Source organism: Euleptes europaea, chromosome 6 (assembly GCF_029931775.1).
Source record: "Euleptes europaea isolate rEulEur1 chromosome 6, rEulEur1.hap1, whole genome shotgun sequence".
Classification (NCBI taxonomy): Eukaryota; Metazoa; Chordata; class Lepidosauria; order Squamata; family Sphaerodactylidae; genus Euleptes; species Euleptes europaea.
In genome coordinates this window covers 52089544-52107874 of record NC_079317.1, presented here as the reverse complement: position 1 = coordinate 52107874, position 18331 = coordinate 52089544, and the positions used below count along the sequence as shown (strand labels likewise).

The 18331-nt window shown below is 41.0% G+C and overlaps 1 protein-coding gene across 1 annotated transcript in view; it reads left to right on the top strand.

Moving 5' to 3' along the window:
- LOC130479488 (cytosolic phospholipase A2 epsilon-like) overlaps positions 1-18331 on the top strand; it is a 59717-nt gene that overhangs the window by 22922 nt on the left and 18464 nt on the right. Inside the window, exons 4-11 of the mRNA XM_056851887.1 lie at positions 1420-1556; positions 1952-2080; positions 5995-6035; positions 9007-9049; positions 10086-10158; positions 10750-10919; positions 11036-11131; positions 12985-13022. Coding sequence (XP_056707865.1) covers positions 1420-1556; positions 1952-2080; positions 5995-6035; positions 9007-9049; positions 10086-10158; positions 10750-10919; positions 11036-11131; positions 12985-13022 — 727 coding nt within the window. The remainder of the gene's footprint in view (positions 1-1419; positions 1557-1951; positions 2081-5994; positions 6036-9006; positions 9050-10085; positions 10159-10749; positions 10920-11035; positions 11132-12984; positions 13023-18331) is intronic.

The window sequence follows — 18331 nt, the reverse complement described above, 5'->3', positions numbered from 1 at the left end:
CTACCTACCTTGGCCGTGGCACTATGAATTGCCTACCTCCAGCCAACTCAGAGATCTAAAAAGGAATCACTATGTTTCTATTCTCCTCATAACCAGTGCTTTGGATTTAAGGAAAAGATTGGAATACAAGTGATCATTCATGGTTAGAAACAGCTGCTTGTCCCTGAAGTTCTTTAAACGGATTCACTCATGGTATATCTGTGTGTGTGTGGGGGGGGGGTCTTTGTCTCGTGACATGTTTGATCTGTTTCCAGATAGGCTTACATTTGCAAGGAAGCTCTACTACAGGTGAATAACATTTGTGTCATTCCACAGCAATATTTTTTCTACAGTAATGAATAAACTCACCTTTGGTGAGTAAGAAGTGAAGTCACACCATTACCAGAAACAATTCTATTGGTGAGAGGAGAAATGAGTTTCAGCATTCCATGATAGCTTTCTCCAGTTGCATACACTTATTTGAATGGCTGCTCCCTATCTGGACAGAAGTATGCATGCTTCTTGCATAACATTTGTCAGTCCTGGACTAGGGTTTTTTCCAGAAAGTCAGCAAAAAGATGCCCTTAGTTTCCCACGTTTGATTCCTTACTCCTCCACATGAATGGCAGACTCTAATCTGATGAACCGGGTTCATTTCCCCATTCCTCTACATGAAGCCTGCTGGGTGACTTTGGGCTAGTCAAAGTTTTCTCAGAAACCATAGAGTTTTGGCTGAGATTGATACAGCGTCCGCGTCGCTTCCGAGTAAAACCAAAAGTGACATAGGCGCATTGCGTGGGTCGCGAATGCGCATTGTGTGGGGCGTGCACACCATTGCGCAAGTTGTGTGCGCACATCACACACTGCTGAAGAGCTCCCGCCGGTGGAGCAAAGGGACCTGGTAAACCTATCCTAGACCATTTAAGATTTTAGCTTGAGTCCTTTAGAAACTGAAAATGGAGACTTAAAGAACAAATTTTCCTTTTAAGTCACCTTGAGCAAGACTCTGGAGAGGGAATATAAAAACCTTTATAAATAAATGCATAGGTTTAAATCTTGGTCATCTCTGTTCTGAGCCAAAGATGTTTATTTTAGATGTGAATGCATTGTTTTGATTTTTCCTGTCACTGGAGAAAACCAGTAGTGCAATCATAAGCAGAGTTCAATGGATTTCACCTTCAATGGATTTAGAATGGTGTAACTCTGTTTAGGATTGCACTGTATATTTGCTTGACTTTCTCTAACATGCAGGTATGAAAGATTGAGAGTTGAAAGCATTATTCAAACCCAGCTGCTTGTGAACAACTCTAAACCCACAATGTCTCCAAAGGTCAAACGAGAAATGGCTGCTGCTTCCTCTAGATTAAATGGTCACCCTAGTCTACCATGCATGTTTCTTTTGCCCATAAATTCACAAAGTATTCAATATTTTTCCTCCAGTAAGTGCAACCGATTGTTATGTGACCTTGTGGCTGCCTACTGCCACATCTGAAAAGGTTCGGACTAAAACAGTTGCCAACTGCAATGATCCAGTGTGGAATGAAACCTTCTACTTCAGGATCCAAAGTCAGGTTAAGGTAAGGTAAAATATGGTCCTTACTTGGGTTCTGCGAGATGAAGCAAAGAAACAAGCTTGAGGCCTTTACTAATGGTTTCCTCTTCTTTGGTTAACATTTTGCCTTTCTCCATAACTCAGGGCTACTTTTTCTGATCAGCAGCAACTTTCTCCAGGGGTTTACCAGAGAGATCTTTTCCAATTCTGATACTTGAGATCTTTAAATTGATTGTCAGAGAGGGAACCCAAGATCTTTGGCAGGAAAACCAATTGTTCTACCACTGAGCTTTGAGTTTTTCCCTTTGGCATATTGTGGCAGTCAGATGTCCTTCTCTGAGATACTAAATTGGACAAAGTGGCTTTTGATTCACTTACATCTCTGTTATGTTGTGCTTCTATAATGTATTTCCATTTCAGAATGTTTTGGAACTGATCGTCTGTGATGAAGACATTATTCAAGATGATACGCACCGTGTCATTTTTTATGACATAGCTGAAGTGCCTCTTGGAGAGTCAATTTTTAAGACATTTGAGTTGAATCCACAGGTGAGCTTGTATAGTTAGCCATCCTGCTGAGTGTTAACGGAAGGCTTCCATGTCTTCTTTCTATCAAAAGTAAAATCTTAATATTATAATGAGGGACTTGGATAGATCATTTCTATATGGGTACACGTTCCAACTGTAACATCTGATTATCTACAGTTAAGCCCTAAGTAGAGTTATACCCTTCAGGGCCCATTGACTTTAATAGAATTAGAAAGGTGTAACTCTTCTGAGGATAGCACTTCTAGTCTAGGATGGGAAATCTGAAGGATGTATTCTACTCCTCACGTAGCAGCATATGGCCAGAGGTTAATTTTACCACACAACCTGACCTCTCCAAAGGCAGTTAGCCTCTATAATAATGCTGGCACACCACTAAACACTACAGACTTCCCAATTATTAGGGTTGCCAGGTCCCTCTTCACTACCGGCAGGAGGTTTTTGGAGCGGAGCCTGAGAAGGGCAGGGTTTGGAGAGGGGAGGGACTTTAATGCCATATTGTCCAATTGCCAAAGCAGCCATTTTCTCCAGGTGAACTGATCTCTGTCAGCTGGAGATCAGTTGTAATAGCAGGAAATCTCCAGCTAGTAGCTGAAGTTTGGCAACCCTTCCAGTTACGAAATACAATGCACTTGGGTCATAGCATTAAAAAAATCCAGAGACAAATGTAATATTAGTGGGTCAAATATCTCTCATTTGTTAAAAACAATCTTCCTTCCCTTATGAGTAAAACAATGTTTCTATTAAAATAATTACTTAAAATATTCATATACTGTTTCACCAGTGCTATCTTAACCAATGTAATATTCAAAGTGACTCAAAACAATAATTACTACATTGAAAACGGGTTAGAGTTTAAAATAAATCAAATTAAACCAGCAAGCATTATAATATAAAATGGCAGCACAAACCATTAAAAACACATAGGTAATGGAGAAAAAGTCTAAAATTCAGATGGTTAGAAAAAAGAACTGCTTTATATCCACCATACTGAAAGGTCTAAAAGTAGGGTTGCCAACTCCATCTTGGGAAACCTCTGGGTATTTGCAGGCAGTCCCTGGGGAGGGCAGAATTTTGGGAGGAGAGGGAGCTCAGCAGGATGGTAATGCCAGAGAGTTCACTCTCCAAAGCTGACATTTCCTCCAGAGGAGCTGATTTCAGTAACCTGAAGATAGGGTAGCCAGGTCGTCTTTGTCACCAGCGGGAGGTTTTTGGGGTGGATCCTGAGGAGGCCAGAGTATGGGGAGGGGAGGGACTTCAATGCCATAGAGTCCAATAGCAGGAGATCTCCAGCTAGTACCTGGAGGTTGGCAACCCTACCTGGACATCACTCTAAGAACTCCAGGGCACAACTGGAGGTTACCAACACTAACTAAAAGCCACACATGCAGGGGTTGTTTTTTAAATTAAAACCATAACAAAACTATCAGTAATAAAATACTTCCCTATCAGTAGAGAGTACAAAGAGAAATTTGACTCAGTAGAGAGAAATTTGACTCAGGGACAGATACAATTGCCGCAGGGACCACATCTATCCCACACAGGGTTCCCAACTTCGGTTTGGGAAATTTCTGGAGATTTGGGGGCAGTGCCAAGGAGAACAGAGTCTGGGAAAGGAGCTCAGCTGGGATGTGATGTCATTCTAAGGCTTCCATTTCTCTTTGGTATACTGCAGTCATGTCCAAAGTCTGGCCCTGGGGCCAATTGCGGCCCCTGGGCCAGTTTAATACGGCCCCCCAGCCTGTTTTACAGAGAGAGAAAAGGGGGCGCCTGGGGGCTGCACCTGTGCTTTGCATCCCTGACCGAGGGGGCGACGCTTGGGTGGAGGGTCGCCTCGATTGGCTGTCTCAGCCCCACACCCCGGAATGAAGGCCAGCAAGTCTGAAACCCTAGAGAGGCCACTTCCTTCCTACCCAGAGCCCGTGCGTGGGGACACGGCCTTTGTTGTTCTGAAGCATGGAAAAACAGCAGCAGCTCCTCCCGAGTGGGTCAAGGGGGATCCTGAGGATGGTTGGGGGGGACTCGAAGGTGGGAAAGATGGTGGGGGGGGAGGGAAATGCAAGGGAGGTCAGAGGCTGGCCCCAATCCGGGAGAGGAAAGACACCCCCCCACACACACACACACACACACACAAACACCTAAAAGCCTGGGAGTGGGGGAGGGCTGCTCCGTCTGGCTCTCCTCCTTCCTCTCTGCAGAAGGCTGGGGTGGGGGGAGATGCAGCCCCTTCCCTGCATTGCGGAGGCCTCACGAGGGATCCAGATTTGCAGGGTGGGTGGGAGGGAGGAGGGGAGAGACTGGATGGGTCTTGGGTGGGGGGATTGTGAGTCAAGGAAAGGCAGGGGGCAAAGGGGGCTGGATTTGGGGGCAAGGAGTGTTTGGAGTCAGACCCCCCCAGCAGGTTCTCTCCAAGGCAAGTGGCTGCTTCGAAAGAAGGGAGGGGGTGGGGAAATAAATGACTCCTGGCATGTATCGTGTTTGGAAATGAGGCGCAAACAGACAGGGCAGAGTCTGCAGAGGACACCCGTGTTCATTCCAGAGGTCAAAGCCCCGAGCAGAGAGCAAAGAGGTCAGAAGGAAAGAAGAAGGGAAGAGTTGGTTTTTATATGCCCACTTTCTCTACCACTTAAGGGTGGCTTACAATCGCCCTCCCCTCCCCACAACAGATACCCTGTGAGGTAGGTAAGGCTAAGAGAGCTGTGATTAGCCCAAGGTCACCCAGCTGGCTTTGTGTGTAGGAGCGGGAGAAACAAATCCAGCTCACCAGATTAGCCTCCACTGCTCATGTGGAGGAGTGGGGGAATCAGACCCGGTTCTCCAGATCAGACGCCACCTCTCCAAACCACTGCTCTTAACCACTACACCATGCTGGCTCTCATGGGGAGAAAAACTCCACATTCCTCCCTGCACTGGAGATGTCAGAGTGTTTGAATCTTGGACTCCATGAGAATGAAAACCAGTTTATTTCCTGGCTCAGATGAGGGGAGGACAGAATACCCCCGGCATGGTTGAAGGGAGAGGGTCCACAGTCCCAGAGAGGCACATGAGTGGGGTGGGGGGAAGAAGAGTTCCTGCTCCCTCCCTACAGAAGGAAGGTTGGAGATTTAGAAGCTGGGGGGCGTCCGGTGAGCTGAAAGGGGCTTTGGGGAAAGGAAGGAATGTAGCCATGGTTTTTGTGGTGCAGTCTGTGGTTATGGGCATAATAAGTATGCCGTTTGCAATAAGCTTTGCATAAAATAGTTAATTTGCATTTAATTAATTTAATTAAGAATGTCAGGCAAAATGGTCGGCCCTCACGCATGTTCACTTCATCAAATCTGGCTCTCTTTGAAAAAAGTTTGGACACCCCTGGTATACTGTATAGTCAGCCTTCTGAAGCTGCCAATTCCTCCAGGCCCCATACCTTGAAGTTCATAGCCCCATTTATATTAGGAAAAAGCAACTTGTCTAAACATGAAATGAAATGACAAACATTTCAAAACAGTGGGCATGATCTATCCAAAGTAATATGCTTTTAAATTCCATTTATTTCAGGCCTTTACAGCGCAATCCTGTAAAGAGTTATATCCTTCTAAATCCATTGAAGTCAATGGCTTTACAATGGTGTACCTTTTCTTTGGATTGCACCATAACATTTCCTTTGATATAAATGGAGCTTAAAGGTACCAAACTTTGGCTGGATTGTGGCAAATGTTTTAATGCATTGCAATATTATAAAGGAAAAATCTGTTTTGATGTTTCTCAACTTCAGGTTTCAACTTTCAATTTTAATTTCTATAAAAGATTGAAAAGATGTATCTCTGATATTCCACTTTCATTTAATCTGTACACGTCAACAGAGAGTAACTACTGTGGGAACCGGTGGTGTGAACCATTGCAGAACCATTGTTTCATTTATGTTACATCTTAATTTTCAGAAACGTGAAGAACTGGAAGTTGAATTTTCATTGGAGAATATGTGAGTACTCCACATATTCCTATAGAAATTAATTCTTGTTGTTATTTTGAGGGCCAGTGTGGTCCAGTTGTTAACATGTTGGGCTAGAATCCTGAAGATTTAGGTTTGAATCCCCACTTGGACTCTTGCTGGGTAACGTTGGGTGATCACACACTCTCACCCTAGCCTACCTCCCAGGATTGTTCTGAGGATAAAATGGAGAGGTGAATGATATAAGCCATTTTGGGTCCCCATTGGGTAGAAAGGTGTGACAGAAATGAAGTAAATAAATAAATTATGAAGCTTGTAATTAATAAAAAATTGCAGCTCGTAGACTAACAAATCAACCACGAACTCTATTTTAGCCACTTGCTGTCTCTTACTATAGAAACTCTTACCATAGAAACTCTTACTAGAGAAACTATAGAAGAATTCAAATCAGCAATCTTTAGCCACGCCCTACGCATTTGGTGAAGTAGCTAGGAAGTGATTAGTAGCATGGCGGTTTCCTTTATTCCAACACTTGTCAGAGTAGTTATTCAGAACTAGTTTAGTGTACTTCCAGATGTCAGATTTCCCAGTGATAGTTGCCACAAACCTGAAAGCAAACAGGAACCTGTCATCAAAGGCAGTCAGCTATGGCTGTTGGTTTCGCATGATAGTAGCTGCTTGCCATGAGCAGATGCTTTTCTACTAGCAGAGGTCAGCAGGGGTATAGGCAGGTGTTTCATGTGCTGGCAGAGTGTGCTGGTCTCCCACAAAAGCATTATAATAACTGGAGAATGGTCTGTTGAATCAGGAAGTAATGTTTTTTATCAAATACAATGGTTTGACATTTGCATAATGAACCAAATATTTCCTCCGGTTATTTACTTTAAATACAAAAGAACCAATGAGAAATTATTTAGCAATGCAATTCTGAAACAATTTTCTGGTATTAGCAAAAGGAATTGTTCAGTTGCCAATCCCAGCCAGAAGTTAAGGATGGGCCACCTCTTCACACTGCTTCAGGGATCTAAATTTCCTTCTCCTAGGAATTTTGCAAGAAGAGACCAATGGCTGTGTGTCATGCCAATCAGTCAGAGAAGCATGGTGGTGGCAGCAGCTATAAGAAAGAATAGCACAATTGTGTTGATCAGAGATGCAGACAATTTGGTAACAGAGGATACCAACAGTGAGAGCACTTAACTGGATTAGTCTTGGCAAATCTTGCCATCATAATAAATAGGTTCACTATCCATACCCAGGGCCAAACATCCTTGTCATATTACTCTCAGTGCATTCCTATGGAATTATACACTGCAAAGTCTATTGAAGTCAAAGGGAGTAATGCAGAATCTAAAAGAGCCTGCAGGTTAATTGTTGCCTAAATGACTTCACACATTCTGGACATTGTATTTTATGCCAGGTTCAGATCACACACACACACACACACATACATTGAGGGGAAAAAGTATTTGATCCCCTGCTGAATTTGCCCGTTTGCCCTCTGACGAAGAAATGACCAGTCCATAATTTTAATGGTAGGTCTGTTGTAGCTGTGAGAGACAGAATAACAACAGGAAAACCCCCAGAAACTCAGAAGACAAAAGTCAGAGATTGATGTGCATTATAATGAGTGAAATAAGTATTTGATCCCTTTGCAAAAGATGACTTAGTACTTGGTGGCAAAACCCTTGTTGGCAATTACAGAGGTCAGACGTTTCTTGTAGGTGGCCATCAGGTTTGCACACATCTCAGGAGGTATTTTGTCCCACTCCTCTTTGCAGATCCTCTCCAAGTCAGTAAGATTTCGAAGCTGTTATGTAGCTACTCGAACCTTCAGCTCCCTCCACAGATTTTCGATGGGATTAAGGTCTGGAGACTGGCTAGGCCACTCCAGGACCTTAATGTGCTTCTTCTTGAGCCACTCCTTTGTTGCCTTGGCCGTGTGTTTTGGGTCATTGTCATGCTGGAATAACCATCCTCGACCCATTTTCAATGCCCTGGCTGAGGGAAGGAGGTGCTCACTCAAGATTTGACGATACATGGTCCCGTCCATCGTCCCTTTGATGCAGTGAAGGTGTCCTGTCCCCTTAGCAGACAAACACCCCCAAAGCATAATATGTCCCCCTCCATGTTTGACGGTGGGGATGGTGTTCTTGGGGTCGTAGGCAGCATTCCTACTCCTCCAAACACGGTGAGTTGAGTTGATGCCAAAGAGCTCGATTTTGGTCTCATCTGACCACAACACTTTCACCCAGTTCTCCTCTGGGTCATTCAGTTGTGCATTGGCAAACTGCAGACGGGCCTGTACATGTGCTGTCTTGAGCAAGGTGTTACCAACTGTTTTCATGGTGACTATGGTCCCAGCTGCCCTGAGATCATTGACAAGTTCCCCCCGTGTAGTTCTGGGCTGCTTCATCACCGTTCTCATGATCATTGCAACTCCACAAGATGAGATCTTGCATGGAGCCCCAGACCGAGGGAGGTTGACCATTAGGGTTAGGGTTGTCACCTTCTCACCAAGCTGCTTGGCAATAGTCTTGTAGCCCAGTACAGCCTTGTGCAGGTCTACAATCTTTTCCCTGACATCCTTGGACAGCTCTTTGGTCTTGGCCATGGTGGCTAGTTTGGAATCTGATGGATTGATTTCTTCTGTCAACAGCAGAACCCTAACCCTAACCCGGCTGGTTGTTAGGGGATCAAATACTTATTTCACTCATTATAATGCACATCAATCTCTGACTTTTGTCTTCTGGGTTTCTGGGGGTTTTCCTGTTGTTATTCTGTCTCTCACAGCTACAATAAACCTACCATTAAAACTATGGACTGGTCATTTCTTCGTCAGAGGGCAAATGGGCAAATTCAGCAGGGGATCAAATACTTTTTTTCCTCACTGTGTGTGTGTGTGTGTGTGTGTGTGTGTGTGTGTGTGTGTGTGTGTGTGTGTATATAGGAAAAATTGTAGATTTTTCAGATTGTGACTTCTATTTCTGTTCATGTTTCCTAGAATGGGTTGTCCTGAAATGATCACAACAAATGGAGCAATAGTGGTAACTTTCATTTTAAAAAATTTCTTGTATTGTACAATTACACATGTGTATGATGCCACTGGAGAATCTTTAAGCTGCCTTGTACCTTGAGTGTATGAGAGGCTGAGAGAGAAGGGAAAGACACCATCTGTGAATTACCATGATGCTCATTATGGGTTGTGTGAAGGGGGAATTAGAGCCGATGTGGTGTAGTCGTTAGGAGCAGTGGACTCTAATCTGGAGAACCAGGTTTGATTCCCCACTAGTCTAATCCGTGAACCGGTTTGGTTACCCCACTTTTACACATGAAACTACCTGGGTGACCTTGGGCTAGTCACAGTTTCTTAGAGCTCTCTCAACCCCACAGGGTGTCTGTTGTGGGGAGGGGAATGGAAGGTGATTGTAAGCCTGTTTGATTCCTCTTTAAGTGGTACAGAAAGTTGGCAGATAAAAACCTACTACTGCTGCTACTACTACTCCTTCTGGCTGTCCTGAAAGCATCACGCATAGCTGTAAACACTTGGGCTATATAACCCCCTTCTCTCCTGGTTTCCACTTTCCTGGCCCGCATACACACAAGGACCAACTCAAGTTTGTGTCTGCTGCCCAAAATCTCTTTTGTCCCAGTAGGGCTCCACAAGTAACTAGTACCCACATCAGCCCCTCATCTCCTATGCTGCTGAAAGAAAGTTTGAATTGTCTCGAGCACACAGACACGTGCATGCTACACCAGAAGAATCTGATCTGGGGAAAACTGGGACTAATAAATATTTATCTCACAAAATAGCTATAGCAATCATGGCAGTATTTATTTAGTTAGTTTCTTATTATCTGCCATTCTCATTGAGACCTCAAGGGGGATTACAGAATTACAAAATGATGCAATAAAAACAGTGTGATACATAGTGTAAACAATAAAATAAAACTGAGTTACAAATTAGAGAATTTGCGGGCATCTAGTACATTATTCTCATAATAAACGGTGAGATTGAAAACCAAATCCAGTGCTTTTTGGGCCTTTGTTATTTACTATTTTGTGGATTATTTTCACTTACAGTGTCGTGAACTTTGCTGCTTGGAGGTTCAGGCAGACCGAAGGAAAAGGAAGAAGAAGAAAAAGCATTCTAAACGTGAGATTATTGTTTCGTTAAATGTTTCTTCCTAGTCTGGATTATAGGTTAAATGTCCAACCTGTGCCTCATTTGAATTTAGAAGGGGCTGGGACAACAGCACCCATGGTCCCCATGGATGAAAGAATTTTTCAGGTTGAGATACTTTTTTTTAGCCATCAAGTCACAGCTGAGTTATGGTGACTTTGTAGGGTTTTCAAGGCAAGAGATGTTTGGAGGTGGTTTGCCCATTGCCTGCCTCCACGTCACCCTGGTATTCCTTAGAGATCTCCCATCCAAATTTTAGTCAAGGTCAGGGCTGAGAGTGTGTGACTTCTCCAAGGTCACCCAGCAAGCTTCCATGTTGTGAGTGGGAATTCAAATTTCCCAGGGTTTCCCAGGTCCGAGTCCAACACCTTAACCACTACACCACACTCACTCTCAAGCATACATAGAGCCAGTTAATAGTTAAATGTCAGATTAAGGATTGGGACACTCAGAGTCAAATCCCCACTCAACTATGAGATTCAAATGCACACATTATGGTGTTGGGTCTGGGTTGGTGGTGCTAGTATCATTATTATTTTTTTGTTACTTGCTCTCATTCTTTAGAACAAGATGCCAAGTGTATACTGAAAGGATCCTTTGAAGACACCCAAAAGGTTTCATTGTGCTGTAAATCCTGCTCACATTGCACAGATCCCACCATCTTCCACTATGCCAGATACAAGCAAGCAGAGCTGGAGGTTCTACTCCCCAAGAAGAGGTCCCTTCCTTGCTTTGTATGTTATAAATGAGCATGGTAGCTTTCTAGATGAATTACAATTATCATGTCTGTAATTACTAGAGTCACTTTAAAAGTTTTTTTTTTAATTTTAAGCAATCTTGTTTATTTCAGGGTGCTTGCATGTCATGTGGGGCCAATGTGCAGAGGAGCAGAAATATGACCTTTCCTTTAAGTTCATTTCCCTTGGATCAGGATGTAATAAATGATGTAAGTGATGTCACGTTTTCAGGCAAGGGGAAAAGTCAAGCTCTATAAACTGTCTATCTCCCATACACACTATATTTATTTTGCACACTGTTGGCCTACCTTTCTCCAGTCACTGACTCACGGAGAATTAGGATATTGTCTTGTAATATAGCATCTGTTGCCTTACGCTTAGGTCTTTTACTATCAATAATAACACCCAGACTAGAACTGTATAAGAAATGTATGGTGCAGCTTTTCCTGGGCTGTTCCTAACAACTACAGATAGATGCATATTTGAATTGAATCATTCATTTAATTAATTGTTTTAAATATTTCTGTCTTTCCGCCCAAATAGGGTCCCCCATATAAAAACACAGTGTGTGAAATGAGTGAGTTGACAAGAAATATCAGTGTTCCAAAAGAGTTTGCATATAGTCTGAAACACACAAAATATGATCTGATTCTACCTTTTCTAAATGGCACCCCAGCCTTTCAGCTGTGGTATTATTTTATCATTTGTTTGTTTGATTTTGAAATGTATATGCCAACTCTCTAGAGACCTGCTTGAGGCAGCTCAAAAGTAAAAACGGTACCATAAAACGAGCACTATACGTTATCAAAATTAAAATCAATACATTTGCAGAAAAGTGGCATAAAACAACCATTGAGCAGCCTAAACAACATCCATAAAACATTCCTCAGCCTAGTAAGGGACCATAAAACAGCTAAAAAAGAAATGTTTTCATTCATGACAAGTATTTGTAAAAATAAATGTTTTGGCCTAGCACCTAAGCAACAATAAGGCAGATAGCAGGTGTGCCTTAAGCACAAGGAATTCCAAAGTCAAGGTACCACCCCTGAAAATATCCTGTTTCTAGTTACTACCCACCTACCTTTGCTGGCTGGGGCATAGATAGCAGGGCTTGTAAGGAAGATCTTAATTGGTAGTCTCTTTAGTTTAGGGCTGTTGGGAAAACAAAATTAGGTAAAATTTGGGTTCAGGTTTAAATGGCCTTTTTTTATTCAGGAAAACCCGAATGCCAAATTCCCCTATACCGGTATAGGTGGGAATTCGGCTTTAAATTCGGGATTCCTGAATAATTCGGCAATTTAAACCCATTTATACGCATTCACAGTGTTCCATGGCTCGGGGGGGGGGGCATTTTTACAGGTAAAAATCCTAAATTTTCAGGGTACCTTGAAGGGACTCTCGTTGCAAGAACCCCCAAGTTTGGTAAATATTCCTATGCATTCCTATGGGGGAATGGGGGCGACCCCTTCCAGACCCCATAACTTCGGCATCCTTCACCCAATCTTCACCAAACTTGGGGGTTCTTGCAAGGGCAGTCCCTTCAAGCTACTCTGAAAATATGGGACCTCTACCTGCAAAAATGCCCCCCAGGAGCTGTGCAAAAAACCTCCCTATGCTTCTCAATGGTGGGAACCAGCTTGTTAGCATTTCCTCTTTTTGTTCACACCTAGCATGTGATCTGGGTCACTGCAATTAAGCTGGCTACTTTCCCCCCCACACACACTATTGAGACGCATTGGGAGTTGTATTTTTTTGCACAGCTCCTGGGGGGGTTTGCAGGTAGAGGTCCCAAATTTTCAGGGTAGCTTGAAGGGACTCTCCTTGCAAGAACCCCCAAGTTTGGTGAAGATTGGGTCAGGTGGTCCGGTGTTATGAGTCTGGAAGGGGTCACCCCCATTGCATTGGACTGCATTCCGATGCATTTCTATGGGGGAATGGGGGCAACCCCTTCCAGACCCCATACCTTCGGCATTAGAAAACTGTGGTTATGATTCATGGAGGAAGATTAGGAACGCTTTGATAATATGTCGGAATTTGTGATGTGTACATTCTTGATTTGCAGGACTCTGAATTTGATTTACACTTCAAAGTAAAGCAATGGTAAGATAGAATATTTATATGAATATATAAGGCCTGTTCTTTTTTCTTTTTTTTGAAAATTTTATTGGTTTTTATAATATAAATTTTCCATGTTAACAAACAACAATAAAAGAAATATAAAAAACTAAATCATAAGTAATGTTGTTATAGTTATTTAAGTGCTAAATAAAAATAAAAAATAAAGGAAAATTTATTGACTTCCCCATCACCTCCGTCCGCCTCTTAATAAAGTATTCTATCCCATCGTGATATGGTCTGATCTTAATTATTCTTATATCTCAATTAAGTTTCAATCACAATATGCTATTAATATAATTGATTACACTTCTTTATGTTAGCAATGTCATCTAGATCAGATTAAAAAGTACTCTTCCATTTTCCCCAGTCCTAATTCACATTCACAATATTTCATCCAGGCCTCCCATTCCCCCATAAATTGAACATTGTCTTTTTGGTTTAAAGTAGCTGTAAGTTTTGCCATTTCCACCAGTTCAAACATTTTCATAATCCAGTCTTTTTTCCCAGGAGTGTCTGCCCCTTTCCATTTTGCTGCATAAAGCAGTCTTGCAGCTGTTGTCGCATAAATCAAAAAAGTCCTTTGTATTAACAAGTCATCAGGTATCATACTTAATAGCATCATTTCTGGTGTTTTGGGTATATTTTTTGTACTATTAGTCTTACTTCATTATAAATCATATCCCAAAAATCCTTAGCTTTGTCACAAGTCCACCACATATGATAAAAAGAACCAACTTCTTTATTACATTTCCAGCATTTAGGGGATGTCACTTTATAAATCCTTGCAATCTTCTTAGGTGTTAAGTGCCATCTATACATCATTTTGTAGATATTTTCTCGAATTGACTGCGCATTTATTCCTTTCAGGTCTTTCACCCATAGTCTTTCCCATTTGTTTAGGGCAATATCATGTCCCACAGTTTGAGCCCAATTAATCATTGTTGGTTTGATTATTTCCTGCTCACAATAAATTGTTAAAAGAAGATTATACATTTTAGAAATCAGTTGAGTGTTATTATCTAATAGCATCCTGTGAAAAGGCGATTTTTCTTTAGAAAATCCATTCTTCATATCTTGTGTAAATACTGATTTAATTTGATGATATTGAAGCCATTGTAAATCGTCTTTAAGTAACTGAAAGTCTTTTAGTGAGCTTTTTTTTCCTTCCCAGTTAATTAACTCTTGGTAGGTGATAAATTTGTCCAATCTAAGTGGGCGTAATGTCAACATTTCTTGAGGTGATATCCACATCGGTGTTACTGGTTCAAGAATATGTTTGTATCTCATCCAAATATGAAATAAGGAGGACCTGATTATATGGTTACGAAATGATGCTTGTATCTTAATTTTACCATACCACAAATAGCCATGCCATCCACTTATATTGTTAAAACCTTCAAGATCTAACAAACGCAAATTAGATAAGTTCATCCAGTCCTTTAGCCATACTAAAGCGGCCGCTTCAGCATAGAGTTGAAAGTTGGGTAATGCTAAACCTCCTCTAGCTTTAGAGTCCACCAAGTGTTTATAAGCAATCCTCGGCTTTTTCCCCTGCCAGATGAAATTTAATACATCTTTCCTCCAAGTATCAAAGTATTTAACATGTGATATTATAGGCAAATTTTGGAATAAGAAAAGCATCCTTGGTAAAATATTCATTTGGACTGTTGATATACGTCCCAAAAGTGACAGTTTTTTATTTGACCAAATGATCATGTCAGTTTTTATTTTGTCCCATAATTTAAGATAGTTATTAGTTATCAATTCTTTATTCTTTGCAGAGATCCAGATTCCCAAATATTTGACCTTATTAGCCTTCTCCCAACCTGTATATGATATAAATTCCTGTTATTCTGTTTCTGATAGATTCTTAAATATTGTCTTTGTTTTTTCTTGGTTAACTTTAAATCCCGATACATTTCCAAAATCGTCCAAAGTTTCCAGCAATATCTTCATTGATTGTGTTGGGTTCTCCAAAATTAACAGAAGGTCATCCGCGAATGCTCTCAATTTAAATTCATGTTTTTTTATTTTTAATCCGCGAATGTCCTCCATACTCCTTAGCTTACAGCATAATGATTCCAACACCAACAAAAATAATAATGGAGACAGGGGACATCCTTGTCTGGTTCCTTTCTTAATTGAACAATTGTCAGACATCGATTCGTTCACCAAAATTTTTGCCTGTTGGGATGTGTATATGGCCGATATACCTCTCAAAAAACGGTCTCCAAAATTTAATTTTTCCAATATTTTTTTCATAAAATCCCAGGAGACCATATCAAAAGCTTTCTCTGCATCCAAAAATACAAAGGCCGCCGTTTGTTGAATATTCTGGACATAATATTCCAATGACTCTAATAAAACTCTTATATTATCTTTAATTTGCCTTCCTGGAACAAAACCTGCTTGGTCTTCATGTGTAAGGTCCTTAATAAAATGTTTTATCCTATTTGATAAGACCAAAGCATAGATCTTATAATCCACATTTAACAGCGAGATAGGTCTATGATTTGAAGTTTTTTCTGGATCTCTTCCTTCCTTAGGTATCAACGATATAAATGCATGTGACCAAGTCTCTGGGGATGCTCCCTTATCCAAAATTGTATTACAAAGTAATACAAAAAAATTAACTAAATTGTCACTGAATGTTTTATAAAATAGTGCAGTAATTCCATCTGGTCCTGGTGTCTTATCCGTTTTTTGTTTCATTATTGCTTCTTGTATTTCCTCCTTTGTAATTGGAGCATCTATCCATTCTTGTTGGGGCTTTGAGAGGACATTCATCTGTATTGAACTTAAAAACTTGTCTATTTTCTTTTTTGAGATATTTTCTTTCTGATATAACTTAGTATAGAATGAAACAAATTCTTTTTGTATATCCGTGGTTGTATAAACTGGTCCTTTAGTAGATTGAATTTTTGTTATAATCTTCTTTTGAAATGAATCTTTCAGTTGGGTTGCCAAACATTTTCCAGGTTTATTAGCATGTTCAAAGTATTTTTGTTTAGCAGATTTTAAATTTTTGTTCATTTCCTCCATTATTATCAAATTTAGTTGGTGTTTAGATACAGAGATCTTCATTTGTATGTCATTTTCTCTTCTTCATGTAGAGCCATAACCAGTTTTTGCTCCAAATTTTGTAAATCCCAGAGTATATTATTGGTAAATTGTAGTTGGGTTTTCTTCCACGCCATATAAGGCCTGTTCTCATGTTGTAGAAAACATATTTCCTGCATATATGTGCATACATCTGTTTGTAAATAGGAAACATGTGTTCACATTAGAAATGAAAATACAGACCAGTACTTGGATAAATGTGGGTTTTAAATAAGATGTTCAGCTATACACGCAATGAATGTAATATGAGAATTACTCAATGCGTATATAAAGAAAAATCAAGTGTACATTGCACATATATTTTGTGTCCAGGACCGACGCTGGGCCTGGACTTCACCCTCCTGCCTGCAGCTGCAGCAGGGCTCTCCCCACAGTAGGGTTGCCAGGTCCCTCTTTGCCACCAGTGGGAGGTTTTTGGAATGGAGCCTGAGGAGGGTTGGGTTTGGGGAGGGGAGGGACTTCAATGCCATAGAGTCCAATGGCCAAAGCAGCCATTTTCTCCAGGTGAACTGATCTCTATCGGCTGGAGATCAACTGTAATAGATCTCCAGCTAGTACCTGGAGGTTTGGAAATTAGCACGGGTAAATGGTACACAAATGCACAGAGCCAAGTTATAGCAAACAAGTCTATAATACGTGATGAAGCCAAAGGACAAACAATGTGTAAAAAGAAACCTAACCAATGTGTGACTAATATTTACATTAAAGCACAAAGATCACAGTGTAATTTCAACAGGCAAAAATGTCCTCTTCTTAATGTTTCAAAGATGATCAGTTCCATAGGATATCCCTTAGGTATAAATCCAAAAGATGGGGGACAGCCGTTTCACCTTGGTTTCTTCAGCCCCACATTATAACCTACATATAAATATTACATTAAAATGGATTTATGCCTATTTAACCATTAATAATAATTGTATAAAAATACATACTTACATCTATTCCATAGTAATTCCAAAATATTACAAAGTCCACTAAGGTTCAATATTAAGCCACAGCAATGTCAACAGGTTCCCTTGGGATACTAGTGTGGTTAAGTCCTTTCCTCGTTACTTACATTTAAATACAAAACAGGTGTTAATCAACAGCTCCTACATGCGTCTCTCTCCTGAGTTACCGTATATACTCTATCAGAGCAACACCTACTGTTTGGCAGCTACCGTATAACACTTAAACTATATGAAGCACGAAAGATCATTTTCAAGGTTCAAGCCTCTTGGTTTAACAGAATCAAAAAGGTGGATAAAAAATGCCTCTTTCTGTCTTAAAATTCTTTCTGTGTTTCTCCTGTCATAATGTTTACCCTTAAGATGCCAGATAACAAAAAAACGGAGATTGTTCTCTGAATGGCGGGCGGAAACAAAATGGTCTACGACCGGGGCAGTGAGGACCTTTGAGCGTATGCGCGTGCGATGCTCCAATATTCTATTTTTAATGGGTCTAATACTGGAACCAATGTACAAAAAGCCACACGGGCAAAGAAGGCAATAAACAGAGTTTTTAGAGTTACAATTGGTGAAATTAAATAGCTTGAAGGTAAATTGTTTGTCAGTCCGCTGGAATTCTTTTACCTCCAAGCACAAACTACACGCCAAACAGTTATGGCATTTAAAGTGACCCCTACTCATATCTCTAGGTTCAGATACTCGCATTATGTCAGTATGTACCAGCCTATCTTTTATAGAGGTGGTCTTTCTATACCCAAATCGAGGCATATTTTCACAACCGGGAATGCCCGAAAGCATATGCCAATGCCTTTTAATAATACTACTGATTCGCCCTGAAAGGTGTGTATGTTGGAGTGCAAAGGTGAGCCTTGGCTCAGCAGCAGTTGGTTTTCGATTATGATAAAGTAATTCCTGTCTGGTTATCTTTTGAGCACGATTGTGTGCAGTTCTAATTGTGAATGCTGGGTAATTCCTTTTATTAAGTGCATCTGATAATCTATTGGCTGCCTGTTGGTAATCTTGGTCATCTGTGCAATTCCTTTTGAGCCTGATGTATTGTCCATAGGGGAGATTTTCCCGTAAATGCCTAGGATGGTATGATTCAAAATGCAATAACGCATTCTGATCAGTCGGCTTGGTATAAATGCGAACTGCTAGTTGGTTGTATGAACGCCGATACACTAATGTATCCAAAAAAGGTATGGCGTTACTGTCGCATTTCCC